Here is a 23,204-nt window from a genome sequence, read left to right on the forward strand (position 1 = left end):
TTAAATTACCTTTTTTTGCACTTTACGATTATTTTAACTTTAATATTACATTATAATAATTTATTTATAATCCTAAAAGCTCTTTAGCTTCTATTTTTATTAAAAAAATCTACTCGCCAAGTGAAGAAATAGATCATTTTTAATTTAATTATTTGTTTATTTTCATCATTACAATGAATTTTTAAATAATTTTAAATTAAAAATCTGTTTCTGCAAATAAGCAAAAAAAAAAAAAAAGAGAGAGAGAGAGAGAGCATTTTTAATTTAATTTAACCTCCAGCTCTATATACACTGAAATTTTTATTCTTAATTAAAAATCTATTCTCCGAGAAAGGACGAAAAGTTTTTAATTTAATTATGTTTTAATTAAAAATCAATTCTTGCTAATAAAGAAACAATTTTTAATTTCATTTTATATTTTTTCTTTTCCATTTATCTGAAAATTGTAATTTTAAAATTAAAATAAATCTTTGATATAAATGCATTTATGTTTCAAAACTTTTTTTAATTATTTTTTCTTTTTAAAAATATTTTCAGCTTTTTAAATTAATGAATAAGTGAAAATCATTGAATTCTTCGCGAAGAATTTAATCAAAAATATTTGAAAATAAATTGAATTCCTTCGAAAAATTTTATTATTTATGAAAATAATTAAATTCCTTTAAATAATTTTTATTATTTATGAAAATAATTGAATTTTTGCAAAGAATTTTATTATTTATGAAAATAATTGAATTTTTGCGAAGAATTTTATTAAAATTATTAAAAATACTAATTAAATTCTTTTGAAGAATTTCTTTGAATATTTTTTTAAATAATGGAGTTTGTTAATAATTATAATTAAAAATTTCGTTATTGAATTTAATTAAAATTGTATTCGAAATAATTGAATTTTTGCAAAGAATTGAATTTTTTTCATTGTAATTTTTGAAAATAATTCAATTCTTTCGAGAAAAACTCAAATTCTTTCAAGAAATTTTGTTAAAATTGTATTGAAAATAATTTATATTCTTATAAAGAATTTTGTACCAAAATTTTTTAAAATTGAATTATTTCGAATAACTTTAAAAAGTTTTTTTTTTAAATAATTAAATTCTTTCAAGAAATTTAATTGAAAATAATTAAATTATAAACAAATTTTACCAACAGTTTTGAAAATAATTGAATTTTTTCCTGGAATTTTATAATTTAGGTAAATAATTGAAATAAAAAAAAAATTAATTTAATTACTTGGAAGAATTTTATTAAAATTTTTGAAAATAATTGAACTTTCCGATGAATTTTAATAAAAATATTCTATTAAAAATAATTCAATTCCTGGGGAAAATTTTTTCACTTGCAAAAATAATTGAATTCATGCAAAAAAAAAAATATAAAAAATTAATTGAAATTTTGAAATTAATTGAATTGAAGAAGTTTATCAAATTTAAAAAAAAAAATATTTCAATTCTTTCGTGGGATTTAAATAAAAATTGTATTGAAAACAATTGAATTCCTGGCGAGAATTTTATTATTTATAAAAATAATTGAATTCCAAGCGATGAGTTTTAATATTTATTAGAAAAATAATTGAATTCTTGACCTGAATTTGATTGTTTATGATAAAAATTGAATTTTATTAAAATCTTTGTAAATTAAGTTTTCTTCTTTTATGGAATTTTATTAAAATTATATGCGAAAAAATAAAAAAAAAATAATTGAAATTTAGAAAGTAATTGAATTACTTGGAAGAAGTTTATTAAATTTAAAAAAAAATAATTCAATTCTTTCGTGGGATTTAATAAAAATTCTATTGAAAATAATTGAATTATTATAACGAATTTTATCGAAATTTATGAACTAGTAAATAATAATAATTATTTAATTAGTTAATTAGTTAATTAGTGAATTATTTAATTTCTCAATAAGTGAATTATTACAAATTTGTATTTTATTTTTTTCTATTACTAATTTTATTTATTTCTCTCTTTTTTCCCAGGCGGTCGTCATTGCTTGGATAACCAGCAACATTTTTTCCTTCGGCGAATTGATTTTATTCGCACAACCGAAATTTCGCCGATTAATTAAATTGCCAAAAGTTGAGAACGAATTAGATAAACCAATAATGACATTAGCCAATGTTGTGAGGGAAAAATTGGCATTTGCCACAATGAAAAAGAAATCATCATCATCACCATCATCGTAGACAGTTTTCTTATAAAAAAAAATCTCTAAAATGTTTTCTTTGAAAATATGTGAAAAATCAAGTGAGTAAAATTCATTGTCTTTTTTTTTGCATAATTTTTTCTTATTTATATTTTACACTCGTTATTTGTTATTTATTTTTCTAATTTTTCTTTCTTTAAAAATTCGCAAAAAAAATATTTTTTTTTCTTTTTCAAAAAAAAAAATAAAATACAAAATGAAAAAAAGAAAATAGCGATTTTCTTTTCTAAAAATGAGAGAAAAAAAAATTATTGTGTCGTTTTTGTCGTTTGATTCGAGATTTTCGAATTTTTCTCAATGCCATTGAAAAAACTTAACATTTCCGATGGCGAGATCATGCCGGAAGTTCGACTCGTTCCTTGAAATCCGGACGGACACATTGTTTTTGAATTGTATTTTGAATTTGTCGCTAAATCTAAAATTTGAAATTTGAATTAATTTTTTTTTCCCCTCTAAATTCTAAGAATCGATTTGATTTGATATTTTTTATTTTTTGACTCAATTGGAATTAATTTTAATTCAATTGCAGTTAATTTTATAATTAATTATTCCATTAGAATTAATTTTAATTAATAATATTCTATTAAAATTATTGTGAAACAATTTAATTCGGAAACAAAATTGAAAAAAATACTATTTTTTGAAAATGAAATTTAAGAAAAAAATTGAAAAACGTTTAATTCGAAAACAAAACTAATTAAACCAAAAATACTAGTTTTTGAAAAAAAAAAAATTTACTGAAAAAATTAAACAAAAATAATTTTAAAAAATACGAAATGAAATTCAACAAAGAAATAGAAAAAAGAAAAATTAAATTCTAAATTGAAAATAAAATTATTATTATTAAAGAAGAGAAGCAAAAATTTTTTAATTTACTGTGAGAATTTTGATCGACGTTGCAAAATGTTGGAAAAATTGATCTTGCTTTTGTCGTTGGTGGCGATGGACATTCGTTCGCCGGTGAATTTGGACACGTTAATTTTTGTCGTGAACTTTTTGCCTTTATTTCCGTAATTTGCCTTTTTCTGTAATCCTCCAAATACGACAAAAATTCTCGATACGTCACGTAATTCTAGTTTATTCAAATTTTTTTATTATAAATTATTTTTGGTAAAAAAAAACGTTGAAAAATACTTTTTACAGTAAAAACAAAAAGAAAAACTATTTTTATAATAAAAAAAAGTCACGTAATTTTAGTTTATTTATATTCTTTTTAATAAAACTTTGAAAAATACTTTTTAGAGTAAAAAATAAAAAACTTTTTATAATAAAAATATTTGGTTTCATTTTTATAATAAAAAAAAAGAAGTATTTTTATTTTAAAACAAATTTTTGTATTTTTATAATAAAAAATAAAAAATGAAAAATTTAATTTATTATTTAAATTAAAATACAAAAATTAAAATACAATATTTAAAGAAAAAACAATAAAAAAATTAAATTGTCCTCAACGAACTTTAAATTATTTATTAATTATTAAATTATTTCATTAATTTATTATTTTCGAATAATTTATTTTAATTGCAGGAATAAAGTAAATTTGACTAAAACAAATTACTATAAAAAAAAAATTAAATTAAAAAAATAAAAAAAAAAAAATAAATTAAAAAAATTAAAAAAAAGATTAAATTAAAAATAATTTTACTATTATTAAAAATATAATCAGAAATGTACCTTGTCCTCACCGGCCCAATTTCGATTTGTTGGTTCCGTGAGTCCCAATAAATCAATCCAATGATAATAATCTTCGGTTTGATTTCCATACCAATATTTAATAATGACAAATCTGGAAAAGAAAATAAAAATTGAATTAAAATAAAAATTCCTATTTAAAAAAACAAAAAGAAATTTGAAAATTTTGTTTACGCGAGGCCATCGTCAACCATTTTTTGCACCTCCGGACATGACATTAGTTCCATAAATTCGGGATTTTCGGGATTTCTTTTCACGTCAACCAATTGCCAAGGGGCAATTAAACCAAAACGCACGCATTTTACTACGTCGAGCATATTTTTTTTTCTATTCTCCCAATCGTGCATTAACCATCTCACGGCGGACATTAAAACTTCCATTTCACTGAAAAAAGGAAAAATTTTTTTTTTTCGAATTTAAATTAATTATTTTTAATATTTTAATTTTTTTTTTATATTCTATTTTTATGGAGACTTTTTTCTACTTTCAAGTATTTACTAATATTTTTTTGTTGTTTACTTTTTTCGTTATTTTTGTTTATTTCTGTATTTTTTATTTGTTTCTTTGTTGATTTTTGTGTTTTTTTTTGTTATTTTTTGTATTGTTTTGTATTTCTGTATTGTTTGTTTATTTTTTCATTCGTTTTTTTGCTTTCATTTGTGTTTTTTTTTATTTTCTTTCTTTTCTCTACTTGTGTTTTTGTATTTTTTTTTGTTTATTTATTTTATTTTTTTATTTGTTTTTTGTACGTTTTGTTTTTTTATTCTGTTATTTTGCTTGTTTGCCTTTGTTTTTTGATTTGTTTATTTACTTTGTGTTTTTGTTTTTTTCTATTTATAATTTTTTGTTTTTTTTATTCTTGTTTATTTTTTAATTCATTTTTTTTTGCTTTTTTGTATTTGTTTTTCGTTTTTTTGTTTGTTTAATTCATTTTTTTTATTTTTGTCTTTGTTTTTCGTTTTTTTTGTTTGTTTTTGTACGTTTTGTTTTGTTTTTATACTTTTTATTTTGTTTTTACTGAAAATAATTTAATTAATGTGGAAAATTTTTTTACTTTCGAAAATAATTGAATTCATGAGAAAAAATAAAAAAATAATTAACAAAAAAATTAAATTACTTGAAAGAAATTTATTAATTTTTTAAAAAAATAATTTTGAGGGATTTAATAAAAATTATATTGAAAATAATTGAATTTCTCAGAAGAATTTTATTATTTATAAAAATAATTGAATTCTTTCGAAGAATTTATTAAAAATAATTGAATCCTTTTGTGAAATTTTATTAAAAATTTTATTAAACTTAATGAATTATTTATTATTATTTCTTTAGCAAATTTTTCTACTGATGAAAATAATTGAATTTATGCGAAAAAAATAATTGAAATTTTGAAAATAATTGAATTCTTGGCTAGAATTTTATTATTTATAAAAATAATTGAATTCTTTCGAAGAATTTATTTAAAATAATTTCATTTCTTTAGAAAATTTTCCTACTGATGAAAATAATTGAATTTATGCGAAAAAAAATAATTGAAATTTTGAAAATAATTGTATTCTTGGCTAGAATTTTATTATTTATAAAAATAATTGAATTCTTTCGAAGAATTTATTAAAAATAATTTCATTTCTTTAGAAAATTTTCCTACTGATGAAAATAATTGAATTTATGCGAAAAAAAATAATTGAAATTTTGTAAATAATTGAATTTTTGGCTAGCATTTTATAATTTATAAAAATAATTCAATTCTTGCGAAGAATTTATTAAAAATAATTTCATTTCTTTAGCAAATTTTCCTACTGATGAAAATAATTGAATTTATGCGAAAAAAAATAATTGAAATTTTGAAAATAATTGTATTCTTGGCTAGAATTTTATTATTTATAAAAATAATTGAATTCTTTCGAAGAATTTATTAAAAATAATTTCATTTCTTTAGCAAATTTTCCTACTGATGAAAATAATTGAATTTATGCAAAAAAAAATAATTGAAATTTTGTAAATAATTCAATTCTTGGCTAGAATTTTATTATTTATAAAAATAATTGAATTCTTTCGACGAATTTGATTAAAATTGTACTAAAAATAATTCAATTCCTTTGGCAAATTTTTCTACTGATGAAAATAATTGAATTCATGCGAAAAAATAAAAAAAAAACAATTGAAATTTTGAAAATAATTGAATTGTTGACTAGAATTTTATTATTTATAAAAATAATTTAATTCCTTTGTCAAATTTTTCTACTGATGAAAATAATAGAATTTTCGCGAAAAAAAAATAATTGAAATTTTGAAAATAATTGAATTCTTGGCTAGAATTTTATTATTTATAAAAATAATTTAATTCCTTTGTCAAATTTTTCTACTGATGAAAATAATTGAATTTTTGCGAAAAAAAATAATTGAAATTTTGAAAATAATTGAATTCTTGGCTAGAATTTAGAATTGATAAAAATAATTGAATTCTTTCGACGAATTTATTAAAATTGTACTAAAAATAATTTAATTCCTTTGGCAAATTTTTCCACTGATGAAAATAATTGAATTAATGCGAAAAAAAATAATTGAAATTTTTAAAATAATTGAATTCTTTTGAAGAATTTAAATAAAATTGTACGTAAAATAATTCAATTCCTTTGGCAAATTTTTCTACTGATGAAAATAATTGAATTTTTGCGAAAAAAAAATAATTGAAATTTTGAAAATAATTGAATTTTTGGCTAGAATTTTATAATTTATAAAAATATATGAATTCTTTCGAAGAATTTATTAAAATTGTACTAAAAATAATTTAATTCCTTTGGCAAATTTTTCTACTGATGAAAATAATTAAATTTATGCAAAAAAAAAAAATAATTGAAATTTTTAAAATAATTGAATTCTTTTGAAGAATTTAAATAAAATTGTACTAAAAATAATTCAATTCTTTTGAATAAATTTTTCTACTGATGAAAATAATTGAATTCATGCGAAAAAATAAAAGAAAAATAATTGAAATTTTGAAAATAATTGAGTTTTTGGCTAGAATTTTATTATTTATAAAAATAATTGAATTCTTTCGACGAATTTATTAAAATTGTACTAAAAATAATTTAATTCCTTTGACAAATTTTTCCGCTGATGAAAATAATTGAATTTATGCAAAAAAATAAAAAAATAATTGATATTTTGAAAATAATTGAATTTTTGTCAAGAATTTTATTATTTATAAAAATAATTGAATTCATTCCAAGAATTTATAAAAATTTTAAAAAACAATTGAATTCTTTCGAAAAATTATATAAAATTTTTTTTCAAATAATTGAATACTTTTGTGTAAAATAATTGAATACTTTATTAAAATTGTATTGAAAATAATTTTGTTTGTTTACTTTTTGTTTTTTTTTACTTTTTTGTCTTTATTTATTTGTTTGTATTTTTTGTTTGTTTATTTACTTTGCTGTTTGTGTTTGTTTTTGTACCTACATTTTGTTTATTTTTTGTTATTTTTATTTTTGTCTATTTTTTGCTTTTTTGTTTTTATTTATTTTTTGTTCATTTAATTTTTTTTTATTTGTTTTTTTTTAAATTTCGTTTATTTATTTGTTTTTTTATTTTTGTTTTTATTTTTTTTTATTTAATTTTGTTTATGTTTACCTATTAACGCAAATATAATTCGACTTCAAAAGTAGACAAAGCTCTTCGACGGCAAGCTCCAAAAAATCTTTTGTGCTCACGAGCATTAGGAAAAATTTCATTATCCTCGGTACCATTAGTTCCATAACTGCCGTATTTCCAATTTTTCTTGCCTCCAAATACAAAAGAAATGCCGTGTCCTCCGAAAATAGGTCATTATTATCGATAAACGCCCAACACTGTTCTTCTAATTCTACATTTCGTTTCGTTTTTTTATTTTTCAACAAAAGAAATTGCAAAAATACAAAATTCAAATTTAAATTTCCCGCGCTCACAATTTTATTATAGTTTAGTACTTCACGTCGCCGCTAGGTTCTAGCGCGAAATTTAAATTACAATTTTTAATTCTATCATTATTTTATTAATAATTTTAATAAAAATTAAAAAATAATTTTTTTTTTTTTTTGGAGAAAATATTTAATCACAAACCTTTAATTCCCAAATATTGTGAAGCGACAAAAATCTCTAAAATATTGTCCCGCCTCAAGAGTTGACAACTTTCATTGGTCGATGTTATCATCCAATCGTAAATTAACGAAAATGCTTTCGACGTAACACTGCTCTGTAAAAATATTTATTTATTCATTTCTTTACATTGTGAGAAATTTGAATTTCGCGCCATTTATTTAAAAATCACGTGATCGTTGAATGGCGCGAAATTCAAAATCGAATTAATCAAAATTATTTTAAATAAAATTAAATAATAAAAAATGAATATAAATTGAATGAATTGAGAATAAAAATTAGCATAAATAAAATTAATTAATAATAAAAAATTCGCTAAATAAAATAGAGAATAAAAATATTTTTTTTTTTCGATAAAAAAATTCGTTTAACTTACGCCGGTTAAATCAATTTCTTTACAATTTTTCGAGTCGAAGAAGCAACTGTAACTTTGAAGGACCAATAAGTGACAGTGGAATTCGTCTTCTTCGATTTTCACTATACAATCCGCATTTCTTGTTATTGGATTAAAAAAAAAGAAAGGATTAATTTTTATTTCTTTTAAAATTTACTGATTACCGACCGAGTCTCAGAGTCAATAAAAATGGTAATAAATTACTAAAATCAATAGTTTAGTAATTTATTACTATTTTTTTTATTAATATTATTATTAATTAATTAATATTCATTAGTATTAATGATTATTTTTATGATAATTAAATATTATTATTAATTAATTAATATTTATTAATATTAATGATTATTTTTATGATTAAATAATTTTATCAGTTTTCACGAAATACATTAAAAAAATTTGAATTATTTTTGTTGTAACAATCTTGAAAGAAAGGAATAAATTATTTTCTACTAATCGACTTTTTGTACAGAAAAAAAAAAATTCTTTTTGACTCACTTGTAATTTGTAATTCGATTCGCTAGCTCATGATATAAATCCGTTTTTTCGGGTAAATTTATAACTTCCCATTCAATTGGCTGATCAATTGTAAAACCGAGTCTGAAAATTATTTTTGTTCAAAAATATATAAATTTTACAGCAATTTTTAAAAATAACGTACCGACTTAGGAATATAATTAATAATAATTAGGAAAATCTTTTATTAAAATTAAAATTTTTTTGTTCGAAAAGAAAGCTTAACCCTGTACCTAACTGTATCCTCTTTGCTCGAAACATTTCCGATTAAAATTCGGAAAGTTACGGATGTTTAAAAATTGATAAACTGTTTTTGGTGAATCCGTGTATTTTTTTCAAATGGCCATAACTTTTTTTGTATCTAAGATATTTTGCCCCGGTTTGCCTCAAAGGAAAGCTTAATTCATGACCTAATTGTATCCCCTTTGCTCGACTCATTTTCGATTAAAATTCCAGAAGTTATAAGTGTTTAAAAACAGTTGAACGGTTTTTTGAGAAACAGTATTTTTTCTTCAAATGGCCACAACTTTTTTTGTATCCGAGAAATGAAGTCACGGTTTGTTCCTGAGAAAAGCTTAACCCAGTACCTAACTTTGTCCCCTTTGCTCGACCCATTTCCGATTAAAATTCGAAAAGTTAAATGTGTTCAAAATCAGTTGAACCTCTTTTTAAGAATCGGTGTTTTTTCTATATTTGATCATAACTTTTTTTGTATCCAAGATATGAAGTCTCGGTTTGTTCCTGAGAAAAGCTTACGTTTTTACCTAACTGCAACCTCATTGTACGACTAATTTTCGATTAAAATTCGAAAAGTTACAGATGTTTAAAAATTGATAAACTTTTTTTGGAAAATCCGTGTTTTTTCTTCAAATGGCCACAACTTTTTTTGTATCATCGATATTTTGCTCCGGTTTGTTCCTAAGTAAAGCTTATGTCTGTACCTAATTGTATCCTTTTTGCTCAACTCATTTCCGACTAAAATTCGGAAAGTTACAGATGTTTAAAAACACTTGAACCTCTTTTTGCGAAACCGCATTTTTTCTCTAATTCGCCATAACTTTTCTTGTATCAAAGTTCTGCTGTCCTGGTTTGACCCAATGGATAGCTTACATTTTTACCTAACTGTACCCTCTGTGCTCGACTTATTTCCGATTAAAATTCGGTAAGTTACAATTGTTTAAAAACTAATAAACTTTTTTTGTAGAATCCGTATTTTTTCTTAAAATGGCTACAACTTTTTTTTTATCATAGATTTTATGTCCCGGTTTGCCCCAAAGAAAAGCTTAACCCTATAACTAACTGTATCCTCTTTACTTGTCTTATTTCCGATTAAAATTTGGGAAGTTACAAATGTTTAAAAACTAATAAACTTTTTTTGTAGAATCTGTATTTTTTCTTCAAATGGTCACAACTTTTTTTGTATTATAGTTATTATGTTCCGGTTTGACCCAAAGGAAAGCCTACGTTTTTTGCTAACTGTACACCCTGTGTTCGGCTCAATTCCAATTACAATTCAGGAAGTTACTTGTTTTTGAAGTTAGTTGAACGTATTTTTGAGAATTCGTGTTTTTTCATCAAAAGTCCATTACTTTTTTTGGATCTAAGATATTTTGCCCTGGTTTGTCCCCGAGTAAAGCTTAATGCTGTACATAACTGTATCCTCTTCGTTTGGCTCATTTCCGATTAAAATTCGGGAAGTTAACACATGTTTAAAAACTAATAAACTTTTTTTATAGAATCCGTATTTTTTCTTCAAATGGCCACAACTTTTTTTGTATCATAGATATTATGTCCTGGTTTGTCCCAAAGGAAAGCTTACGTTTTTACCTAACTATGCACCTTGTGTTCGACTCATTTCCGATTAAAATTCGGAAAGTTACAAATATTTAAAAATTGATCAACTTTTTTTTTAAAATTCCTTTTTTTTCATCAAAAGTCCATAACTTTTTTTGGATCTAAGATATTTTGCCCTGGTTAGTCCCCGAGTAAAGCTTAATGCTGTACCTAACAGTACCCTCTTCGTTTGGTTCATTTCCGATTAAAATTCGGGACGTTACAAATGTTTAAAAACTAATAAACTTTTTTTATAGAATCCGTATTTTTTCTTCAAATGGCCACAACTTTTTTTGTATCAAAGATATAATGTCCTGGTTTGGCCCAAAGGAAAGCTTACGTTTTTACCTAACTATGCACCTTGTGTTCGACTTATTTCCGATTAAAATTCGGGAAGTTACAAATATTTAAAAATTGATCAACTTTTTTTGTAGAATCCGTATTTTTTCTTCAAATGGCCACAACTTTTTTTGTATCTAAGATATTTTGCCCCGGTTTGTTTTAATGAAAAGCTAACGTTTTTACCTAACTGTATCTTTTTTGCACGACCCATTTCTGATTAAAATTCGGGAAATGACAAATGTTTAAAAACTGATAAACATTTTTTGAAGATTCCGTATTTTTTCTTCAAATGGCCACAACTTTTTTTGTATCATAGATATTATGTCCTGGTTTGTCCCAAAGGAAAGCTTACGTTTTTACCTAACTATGCACCTTGTGTTCGACTCATTTCCGATTAAAATTCGGGAAATGACAAATGTTTAAAAACTGATAAACATTTTTTGAAGATTCCGGGTTTTTTCTTCAAATGGCCATAACTTTTTTTTTATCAAAGATTTGATGCCTCGGTTTACCCTAAAGGGAAGCTTATCATTTATAATTATAATTACTACTATTATATAATTATTATAATTATTATTTATATTTATTATAATTATTATTATCTACAATAATAATCAGAAAAAAATAAATTTTCTATTAATCAGAAAATATTTTCACATTTCATTCATAAAATGAAGAAAAATTATTTTTACTCTTATGTATACAAAAGGAGGAAAAGAAAAAAAAATTCTCTCCCCCCTCCAATTGTTATTATTATATTAAAAAAAGAGAGAGGGGAGGAGAGGGAAAAAAAAATTTTTTTTTCTTTATTTATATAAGAAAAATAGAAGTGAAGAAAAGATTTTTTTTTCCTCGTTTCTTTTTTGTACGATATATTAATCATGGAAGGAGAAAGAAGAGGTGGGGAAAAAAATAAGGAAAATAAAAAGAAAAGTTGTTGGTTCTCTTACGATGATAGAGGGATTTCCTGAGGCGGCGGTAGTTGGGGAGTGGATCCTTTTTGCTCAGTCAGATTCTGTTCCATCTCTCCCGGATGAGCCGTTGCTTTCGGTCGATACGGTTGCGTCCTTGGCCTATATATTGGCGTAATACGAGGGAGTCTCTCCTGGACCTAAAAACCCAGCCCCAGATACGAATTAAATTCCTCAACAAGGGTCACACATTATTTTTTTCTTTTCATTTCCCCTCCCCCTTTTTTTTGTTTTGTTTTGATAATTATTCTCTTCTTTTTTCTTAGCACTCGAGAGAAAAATTACTTTTTTTTTGTCGCAAAAAATTAATTTTGCAAAATTAATTTTTTTTTTTCGCCGAACATTAATTCTTTCTAATTTAATATTTCTTTTTCTTTAACAATTAATTTTTTCTAATCTAATATTATTTTTAAATTAATTCAACTATTTATCTAGTGGTTTTAATTATTTTTTTTATTATTTCTTATTTATAACTTATTATTTTTTTTTTGTTCGTATATTTAGTTATTATTTATTATTTAACTATACAAATAACAATTACGTTTATTTAGAAAATGACATTGGATTTATTAGCAGTTGATAAAACAGATTTTTATACGTTTTCTATGGCCATCTGTTTTACCAACAGTTGATAAAACAAATTTTTAACATTTCCCAAAGCCATTTGTTTTACCAACAGTTGATAAATGACATATAAAAATTTAAATTTATTTTGTTAAAAAATGTTAATTTAAAAAATAATTTGTTTTACTAAAAGTTAAAAAAACAGATTTACATTCATGTATTGCACTAAAAAAGTTAGTTTTGATTAAAATTTTGATTTAAATCAGTGAAAATCTGTTTTATCAACTGTTGGTTAAACAGATGGCTTTAAGTAAAATTTATTATTATTATTTTTCTTCGATTTTTATTTACATTGTTGCTATATATTATAATAATTTATGGTCCTTCTTGGACTGCGATTATGTAACTCAATAAATAAATAAAATATAAATAATAATATATAAAAATTACAAAATAATACTATAGTTAAAAGAATATTTTGTTGAAAAGAAGTTAATTGAAAGACATTTGTTTTTTTTAATAAAGCTTATCAAAAAGCCATCTGTTTTATCAACCGTCGGTAAAACAGATTTTTAATTACTTTTTCGTTACAAAAAAAGCTTAATAAAGACCATCTGTTTTATTAACTGTCGATAATGCAGATTTTCGTTTAAATTCATATTTTTTGTGGTACCTGAAGTTGATTAACAGATGAATATGTAATTCCAGTGGGAAATTCAACTGAATCCTGAGCATTAATTTCAAGATCAGATTTTTCTAATTCGTCATTAACATTAACTCGTGTCGTTTCTGGATCAGCGACTAAAACACTCACTTTCTTCGATTCGTAAACGACCTAAATCCCCCCACCCCAATTTTTGAAAGAAAAAAAAACAAAAAATTTTAGTAAATTTACAATTATTTTTTTTATGTAAAAAAAATTATTATTAACAGGATTATTATTAGTATTTATTTACTTTTTAGTATTATTATTACATTGGTATTAATAGAATTGATCTTTAGTATTACTATTAGTATTACTATTTAATATACCTAATTATTAGTATTATTTTTAGAATTATTACGAGTACTGATAATAATACTAAAAAAGCATACTTCAACATTATTATTAGTATTCATAATTAGTATTATGAATTATTATTATTAATTAATTATTATTATTATTATTATTATTATTATTAGTATTATTATTATTATTAGTATTCTTTTTCAGTAGTATTATTGTTGTTAGTATTTATATTTAGTATGAGTATTTAGTATTAATATTTAGTGTGAATATTAGTATTATTAGTATTCTTTTTCAGTAATATTATTAGTATAAATAGTATTCTTTTTTAGTATTATTATTCAATATGAATATTAGTATTATTTTTTTCAGTATTATTAGTATTCTTTCTTAGTATTATTAATTGTATTCCCATTTATTAGTGTGAATGTTAGTATTATTAGTATTCTTTTTCAGTATTACTATTAGTAATACTATTTAGTATGAATATTAGAATATTTGATATTATTTATTATTATTATTATTATTATTATTATTATTATTATTATTAGTATTCTTTTTCAGTAGTATTATTGTTGTTAGTATTTATATTTAGTATGAGTATTTAGTATTAATATTTAGTGTGAATATTAGTATTATTAGTATTCTTTTTCAGTAATATTATTAGTATAAATAGTATTCTTTTTTAGTATTATTATTCAATATGAATATTAGTATTATTTTTTTCAGTATTATTAGTATTCTTTCTTAGTATTATTAATTGTATTCCCATTTATTAGTGTGAATGTTAGTATTATTAGTATTCTTTTTCAGTATTACTATTAGTAATACTATTTAGTATGAATATTAGAATATTTGATATTATTTATTATTATTATTATTATTATCATTATTATTATTATTATTATTTAGTATGCTAATTAGTATTATTTTTTAGTATTATATCAGCAATATTACTATTATTATTAAAAATGAAAAAATAATAAGTTAGCATAAAAAAGTAATAAAATTGTAGAAATGACATAAACCTGATCGGGTACAATTTTCAAGTTGCCACTGGGCGTTGTCTGAAAGGGAAAACCGTTCTTGCTCTCGTCGTTAGGATCAGGAGAATCGCGATTATTTCCCTTATGCATGTGCTGCATTAAAAATTCAAGACCCAATTCGTCAGTGAGATTTTTCCGTTTTACTGTTTCGTCGGATGAAATACTTGCAAGAAAAAGAGAAGAGCAAAAAAAAAACAATTTTTTTTATATATTTATTTCCTTTTTTTGACAAAAAAAAATTGCGCACCAAGCTTGCGTCAATCTTGTGATGCAAGCTTGGAAATATTATGTCAAGCTTGGAAATATTGTCATTAAAGTTTGGAAAAAATTAGGACAATTTTGTGTCGACAAGCTTGCCATAATGTTTCCAAGCTTGTGATACAAGAATTCCGCAAGCTTGTAATCATTGTGCCAAGCTTGACAAGCTTGTGATGCAAGCTTGGAAAAATTGCCTTAATTTTGTATTTCAAGCTTGGAAACATTGCGTCAATATTGTGTTGCAAACTTGTCAAGATTGTGTCAATAATGAGATTCTGGCCAAGCTTGGCAGCATTATACAATTCTTGTATTCCAAGCTTGGAGAATTTGCGCCAATCTTGTGATGGCAGCTTGGCCAGATGTCGATAAATTTATGTCGCAAGCTTGGAAGACCTGTGACAATATTGTATTCCAAGCTTGGAAAAATTACCTTAATACTACTTCACAAGCTTGACAGTATTGTGTCAATATTGTATGTCAAGCTTGGAACATTGCGCCTGTTTTGTGATGCAAGCTTGGAAAAATTGCGTCAATCTTGATTTGCCAGCTTGTCAAGATTGTGTTAATATTGTGTTTCTAGCCAAGTTTGTCTCGCAAGCTTGGCAGTATTGTGGAAATCTTGTATTTTGCCGCAAGTATTCCAAGCATGCGACATAAATTTACCGTCATCTGGCCGAGCTTGTATTACAATATTGGTGCAATTTCTCCAAGCTTTGAATACTTGCGGCAATCTTGTATTCCAAGCTTGAAAAATTGCCTTAATATTGATTCAAAAGCTTGGAATACTTGCGGCAATCTTGTATTCCAAGCTTGAAAAATTGCCTTAATATTGATTCAAAAGCTTGGAAATTTGGCGTTAGTCTTGTATTCTAAGCTTGGATACATTACGCCAGTCTTGTGATGCAATACTTGCAAAAATATCTTCAATCTTGTGTTGCAAGCTTGGAAGTGTTGTGGCAACCTTGGAATCCAAGCTTGGAAAAATTGCACCAATATTATGATGCAAGCTTGGTTACATGATCGCAAACTTATGTTACAAGCTTGGTAGAATGGTTACAATCTTGTATTCCAAGCTTGGAAATATTGACCGAATCATGTGCTACAAGCTTGGCAAAATTTGCCTGAAAATTCGTATCCCAAGCTTCGCAAACTTATGGCCCAAGCTTGGAAGAATCTTGTATTCCAAGCTTGGAAAGATTGACCGAATCATGTGCTACAAGCTTGGCAAAATTTGCCTGAAAATTCGTATCCCAAGCTTCGCAAACTTATGTCCCAAGCTTGGAAGAATCTTGTATTCCAAGCTTGGAAAGATTAACCAAATCATGTGTTACAAGCTTGGCAAAATTTGCCTGAAAATTCGTATCCCAAGCTTGACAGTGAGTAATTTCAGGAAAAAGAAGAAAAAAAGCAACAAAAAATTTTCAAGAATGGTATAAAAAAATGGAAAAATTACTTGGAATATTGGGCCATTAGTGTTGCCGGTGTTGAATGTGATTTTTCAGAAACGAAGCATTTTTGCCTCGGCTTCCTCGATTGATTAAATTCACCACCACCACCACCTACACAATCACCTCCCCTCGTCGTCGTGTATTTCCCCTCAACGGAATTGAAGACGGGCTCTCTCGCGACACGACAACGTAACGTCCTTGGATTGTGTGCTTTCGACTTTGATATTCTTCTACTTCTACTTCTACTACTTCTTCTTTTTCCTCTTCTTCTTTCTCTGCAAGTGCCCTCAATTTCCCGACAATTAAATGCACTTGGCTCGACAATTTTCCCCTCGCCAATTATCGATCTCTCGATCCTCGGTGTGGCACAACAATTTTTACTCGACTTCTGCCTCGTGCTGCTCCTCGATATTAAACTCTCGAAAAGCTTTGCCGTCTCCGACGCTGTTAACCTTCAATTTTCATTTTCATTTTTTATTTTTATCATTTTTCTTCAATTATTAATTACATTTTTTTAAAATTTATTTTCTTAAATTCATTTTTTCGCGAATTTTACTCTTATTTATTTATTTTAAATTAATTTTCAGCTAAATTTTATTTTTATTTATTTATTTTTTGAAATTTTTTTTATTTATTAAATAATCAACTTTATTGATTTTTCTTTATTAAACTAATTTCAATAAATAAATGAAGAAATTTATAAATAAATTTTATTTTTATTTATTTATTAAATTTTTACTTTTTTAAAATTTATTTATTATTCATTTTTAGCATTTTTTTTTTGTATTTAAGGGCATTTGAACCATGATGACGTCACAGCCTTAAAACACATGCTTTGCAGAACCTGTGACGTCATAATGGTTCAAATGCCCTTTTTTTTGAATATAAAAAATTTTGTATTTTTTCTCATTAATTACTTAAATAATTTTTCATTTATTTCTTTATAAATTTCGATTTTTTGGAATTTTATAAATAAACAAATAAATTTTTTTAATTTTCCAGTTATAAATTATTCAATTTTTCGTTTTTTTTTTTTTTTTTTTTTTTTTTTTTTTTTTTATATTAATTATTAAATTAATTCTTTAGGATTTTACTAAATAAATAAATTTTTACTCTTTTAATTTATTTACTAGTTCAATTATTCATTTTCTTTTTATTGAATTCATTTTTTAAAATTTTTTTAAATAAATAAATTGTTATTTCTTTTTTATTTATTAATTATTCAATTCTTGCATTTTCTCTGTATTTAGTTATTATTTTTATTTCTTTTTCACTAATTAATTCAATTAATTTTTAATTTCTTTCTTTATTAAATTTATTTTTCAAAATATTTTATAAATAATTAAACGAATATTTAGTTTTCCATGAATTATTAATATTTTAGTTTCTCATTTTTTTTGCCTAATTAGATTAATTTTTCAGAATTTTTATTACTATTTTCGCATACATTATATTTAGCTTTTTAACTTTTTTTGTAACTAATTATTAATAATTAATTACTTTAATTTTATCACCAGAAATATTTTTTCAATTTTTTTTAATCGAATTAATTATTAAAAATTTCTATTTTCACTTTCACATTATTGTCAAATATTCTACAATTTTTTTACATTAATTTACTTTAGTTTTTTTAGTTAATTAATCTACCTATTTAATTAATTAATAATTTATTTATTTTACACGTATTAATATTTATATTAATATTATTTATTTATTATTTTTTTTATTTTTATTTATTTATTTTTTTTTTTATTTTTTTTTATTTTTTATTTTTTTTTATTATTTATTTATTATTTTATTTATTTATTTTTTTTATTATTTATTTATATTTGTCTATTTATTTATTTTTTGCTTAATATTTATTATTTTTAATTTAATTAATTTAAAATATTTGATTATTATAATATTTCTCCCCCCCCCCCCTTTCTTTTTTTCAAAAATTTTTTTTTGTCGACAGAAAAAGGTAGAAAAATAAAAAAATAAATAAATAGGAGAAAAAATGAACCTCTGCTTTTGAGAAAATTTCGATGGACTTCCACTTGCGTTGTGTGGGAATCGTTGATTTTCCGATTTGACTAAAGATTTTTCCGATTGCGATTGTCGAATTATTGAAGATATCGACGAGGAGGTTCCCGTCGACGTTGAGATTTGTGTCGATTTATTATTGAAATAAATAACTGACGTCGCTTTTTCCAAGCAAACACTCGATTCTGATAAACTTCCCCTCCTATTTAGGTCAACTGACGAAAACCAGGAAATTAGGTCACACAGGGAAAAAAAATTATTATCCTAGCCTCTCTTTTTTTTTTTTTTTTGTCATTTCAGTCGGAATTTTTTTTTTATTTTTTTGTTTCTAATTAAATTCAGGAAAATTTATTTATTACACGTTATAATAAAATTTATTTTTATTTTTTTTTACTTTATTTAGTGTTTTTTTAATTTAAAAAAATTTTTTTTTCAGTATTCTTTTTTTTATTTAATTTTTTTTTATTTTTAAAAGCAAAAAGATTTTGATATTTATTTTCTATATTTTTTTTTTTATTTTTATTTTCAATTTAATTTTCGTATTTTAAATCTAATTATTTAATGGTAATTTATTTATTATACTTTCTTTGTGAATAATTTTAATAATTTTGAATTCGATTTTTATATTTGAAATATAATTCTTTTTTTTTTTAATAATATTTGTTTATGTTACTTTCGTTGATAATTATTTTAAATAATTTTTAATCAGATTTTTATATTCTAAATCTAATTATATTTTTAATAAATAAATTAATATAAATAAATAAATAAATAAATAAATATAATATTAAATAATAAATAAATAAATATAATATTAAATAATAAATAATAAAATAAATAAATAATTTTTTTTTATTCTTCCTGCAAATTATTTAAATAATAATATTTAAAAATAACAAAAATTATCAAAATTAACAAAAAAAAAAAAATTTGCAATTGATAAAAAATATTACAATTATAATGTAATTAGTAAAAAATAACAAAAATAATCAAAAATAACAAAAATAACAAAAATAACAAAAATAACAAAAATAACAAAAATAATAAAAATAACAAAAAACAACAAAAGTAAAAAAATAAAAATAAAAAAAAATATAAAAAACTGATATAAAAAATAAAATAAAAATAAAATTCTAAAAAAGTGGTTAATAATTTATTTAAAAAAAAATAATTATAATTAAACAATCAGTCGTTTAAATAAAAAATGATAAATTTTTCCTCACATTTTACACTTTGCTGACGAATTGCTTTTATTATTCGCGGTGTTCCTTTTCTCTTATTGATAGCTGGAAATTTTTTTTTCTTTATTTAATTTCGTAATATTTATGAAAAAAAAAAAAATTCTTAAATTTTGTCATATAATTTTTGTGTCAATTGTAGCAAAAATCGACTTACATTACTTACGTAAATTAGTCTCAATGGTATTTTCAAATTCTTGATAGGATTTTAATTTTGCAATTTGACAGGATTTACAAGTTCTGCTGTTAAAATAATATTTCCTTTATTATTATTAATAATTAACAATTTTGTTATTATATTTTTTTATTTTCTAAAAAAGTAATGTTTATTAAAAATAAAAAATAATTTTTTAACATGAATATTATAATGAATTAATAATAATTTTTTTTTAAGAGTAATGACAAAAATACAAAAGACAGATTTTTAATTATAATTTGTAATTAACAAGTTTTCGGATAAATTTAATATAATAATGATAATAAAATTATAATTTTAATAATTACAATAAAAATAATTGAAAAATTAATTAAATAACTAAATTTAATAATAATAATTAATAATAATTAATTAATAATAAATAATAATAAAAAAAGTAAAAAAAGTAAAAAAGATAATAATAATAAAAACAATAAATATTTTTCCATTGTAAATCCGTATATTGCTTAAATAAATAAATAATTATAGTAAAAATAATTTATTATTACAATAATAATAATTATATAATTATAATTATTATTATTATAATTATTATTATTATTATTATTTTTATTGTTATTACTTTTTATTTTATTTATTTATTTATTTACTTACAAAAAATGAAGACAAGATCTTGAGTGAAAATTATTATTTTTATTATTATTGAAACTTTAATTTAATTTCTCACCTTGTCATAGCCTGTACAATATTCAATTGACATTTATCGTCGAAAAACAAAAATTTAACCAAACGACAATATTGGATTTGATCTCAAATAAAATTATACTTAATTATTGAAAATCTTCTTTTTCTTTATTTTTATTAATTCGTTCATTGGGAGGGATAAAAAAAATGTTATATAATTAAAAAAAAATCGAAATCTGATTTGACAGAATTTGAAACATTAAAAATATTATACACAATGAAAATTGCTCCTGAGACAATTGATAGTCAACAATTTTCAAGTGTCAGGGGAAACTTTATTTTTAACATTTATTTAAAATTTTCCATTATGTTTTTTAAATAATTAAAAATAAATTTAAAAAAAGTAAAAAAAAATAAAATAATAAAAAGTAAAAAATTAAGAAATAATAATAATAATAAATTATATAATAATTAATAATTAATTAATTAATGCTTCCGTATAATAAGTATTTTAATTTATTTTTTAATTAATTGTTTTTATTATTATTATATTATTATTAGGTACATATTATTAATTGTTTTTTAATTTTATTGTTTTTATTTTCTTTATAAACAAATAAATATAGAAAATCTGTAAAAAATTAAAGTTGTAAAAATAAAGAAATAATAAAATAAAAATATTTTCTTTATGAGGAAGCAAAATAATAAATTATAATATAATGATAATAAAGTTATAAATAAAATATTGTAAAGAAAATAATAAAAATAAAATGATAAGAATAATAACAATATTAACAATAATAGTAAACAATATTAATTACTATAATTATTATAATTACTAATCGTAAATTTTTTGTAATTAATTCCTTTTTTACTCAAAAATACTAATATAATTTACTAAAATTTACAATTTTGGTTCGAATTTTTTTTTCTTTTTCGAAAAATCTTTTTTTTTTTTAATAATAATTTTCCATTTTTTCTACAAAAAGCTTTCATTTAATCAAAACTGGTCCCGAACTATTTTTAAAGCCCCGAGAAATTATTAATATCATTTTTTTTGTTCAAATTAAAAAAAAAAAAAAAAAAAAAAAAAACTTTCTTTTGAACCCTAGATAGAAATTTTTAACCCTCGAAGAAAAAATGTTTAACCCCATTGCATATGATTTAAATGAAAGAAAATAATCTCGAAAATAATTGATCTTTTTTTTTTTTTTTGGTGAATATATTAATATTTTAGTAACGATTACTATATGAGGGGTAAATAAAGCATACACACAGAGTTAAAGGAGGAAAAAAGGAAAAAAAAGTTGGACATTAAGAATATTTTTCTAGGGGTAGTTGCTGGTGATGCTCGCTCTCTTGTGAATTGTGTGTGTGAGTGTGGGGGAGGGTTGTGCTTTGCTGGCAGGCTGCATCGATCGCATCAACGTTCTGGTGACCTCGACCCAATGCCACCGTCTTCCACGAGTGGAGAGACCAACCCTACGGTTGTTTTTCGGGATCTGGACCGAAATTCAGTTTTCTCCTTCCAGCAAATAGCGAATGGAAAAATATTTGCTTCTCTTAAAAGGGAAAATTTTTTATTTTTACTTTTTATTTTAATTTCAATTCCATTTTGTATTTCAATTTCAATTTTGTTTAATTTCGTTTAATTTTGATTCAATTTCGTTCAATTTTAATTCAATTTTAATTATCATTTCAATTTTGTTTCAATTTCGTTCAATTTTAATTCAATTCCATTTAGAATTTCAATTTCAATTTTGTTTAATTTCGTTCAATTTTGTTTCAATTTTGTTCAATTTTAATTATCATTTCAATTTTGTTTCAATTTTGTTTCAATTTCGTTCAATTTTTTTGCAATTTTGTACATTTTTAATTCAATTTCAATTTGGTTTCAATTTCGTTCAATTTTAATTCAATTTCAATTACCATTTCAATTTTTTTCAATTACGGTCAATTTTATTTCAATTTTATAAAATTTTAATTTAATTTCAATTACATTTCAATTTTGTACAATTTCGTTCAATTTTAATTACATTTCAATTTCGTTCAATTTTAATTCTATTTCAATTACATTTCAATTTCGTTGAATTTAATTTCAATTTTATACAATTTTAATTCAATTTTATATAGTTTTGGCTATTATTTCAATTTCATAATATTATTTCAATTTTAATTTAATTACATTATATTATTTTAATTTCATTTCAATTTCAATTATTTATCAAATTCATTCAATTTTATTTCAATTTCTATTTTATCAATTTCAATTATTATTTGATTAGCATTTCAGGTTTATTTTAATTTATGTTGAATTTTAATTGCTTCAATTTCATATGAATTTAATTCAATTTTATTAAATTTTACTTTTAATATAATTTCAATTTAATTTCAATTACAATTACTGTTCAAATTTTATTTTTAATTACAATTCATTTCAATTCAATTTTATTCAAGAATATTTCAATATTATTTCCATTTCAATTATTATTTCAATTATATTCTCAGTTTTATTTCAATTCCAATTATTATTTCAATTCTAATGAATTTTATTTCAATTATAATTATTATTCCAAATTTATTCAATTTAAGTCAATTCTATTCAATTCTATGCAATTATGTTTAATTATAATAACTTTCTATTCAATATTCTCAATTCTATTCAATATTCTCAATTCTATTCAATTC

The 23,204-nt window shown here is 22.0% G+C and overlaps 2 protein-coding genes across 3 annotated transcripts in view; one reads left to right on the plus strand and one right to left on the minus strand.

Annotated features, from left to right (window-relative positions):
* The window catches only part of LOC122511896 (cytochrome c oxidase assembly protein COX18, mitochondrial-like), a 33,086-nt gene that overhangs the window by 6,453 nt on the left and 3,429 nt on the right, over window positions 1-23,204 (plus strand). The window contains exon 6 of one of the 2 annotated variants that reach the window (XR_006302567.1): window positions 1,979-2,246. Coding sequence is in view for 1 of the 2 variants with exons in the window: in XM_043627462.1 (XP_043483397.1) it covers window positions 1,979-2,185 (207 nt within the window). In the remaining variant the exon portion in view is untranslated. Of the gene's footprint in view, window positions 1-1,978; window positions 2,257-23,204 lie in introns of those variants that run through there. The other variant, XM_043627462.1, reaches the window with a different exon arrangement.
* LOC122511891 lies at window positions 2,377-18,696 on the minus strand. The gene is made up of 13 exons (XM_043627447.1): window positions 18,418-18,696; window positions 16,418-16,864; window positions 14,689-14,869; window positions 13,328-13,489; window positions 12,070-12,230; window positions 8,927-9,028; window positions 8,411-8,528; window positions 7,999-8,131; window positions 7,531-7,762; window positions 4,072-4,281; window positions 3,880-3,991; window positions 3,082-3,277; window positions 2,377-2,620 (listed from the first exon to the last, which is right to left on the minus strand). The coding sequence occupies exons 2-13, from the start codon at window positions 16,432-16,434 to the stop codon at window positions 2,454-2,456; spliced, it is 1,791 nt and encodes a 596-aa protein (XP_043483382.1). The 5' UTR covers window positions 16,435-16,864; window positions 18,418-18,696; the 3' UTR covers window positions 2,377-2,453.

The sequence above is a fragment of the Leptopilina heterotoma genome, unplaced genomic scaffold, assembly GCF_015476425.1.
Source record: "Leptopilina heterotoma isolate Lh14 unplaced genomic scaffold, ASM1547642v1 Lhet_123, whole genome shotgun sequence".
In the NCBI taxonomy this organism is placed as follows: domain Eukaryota; kingdom Metazoa; phylum Arthropoda; class Insecta; order Hymenoptera; family Figitidae; genus Leptopilina; species Leptopilina heterotoma.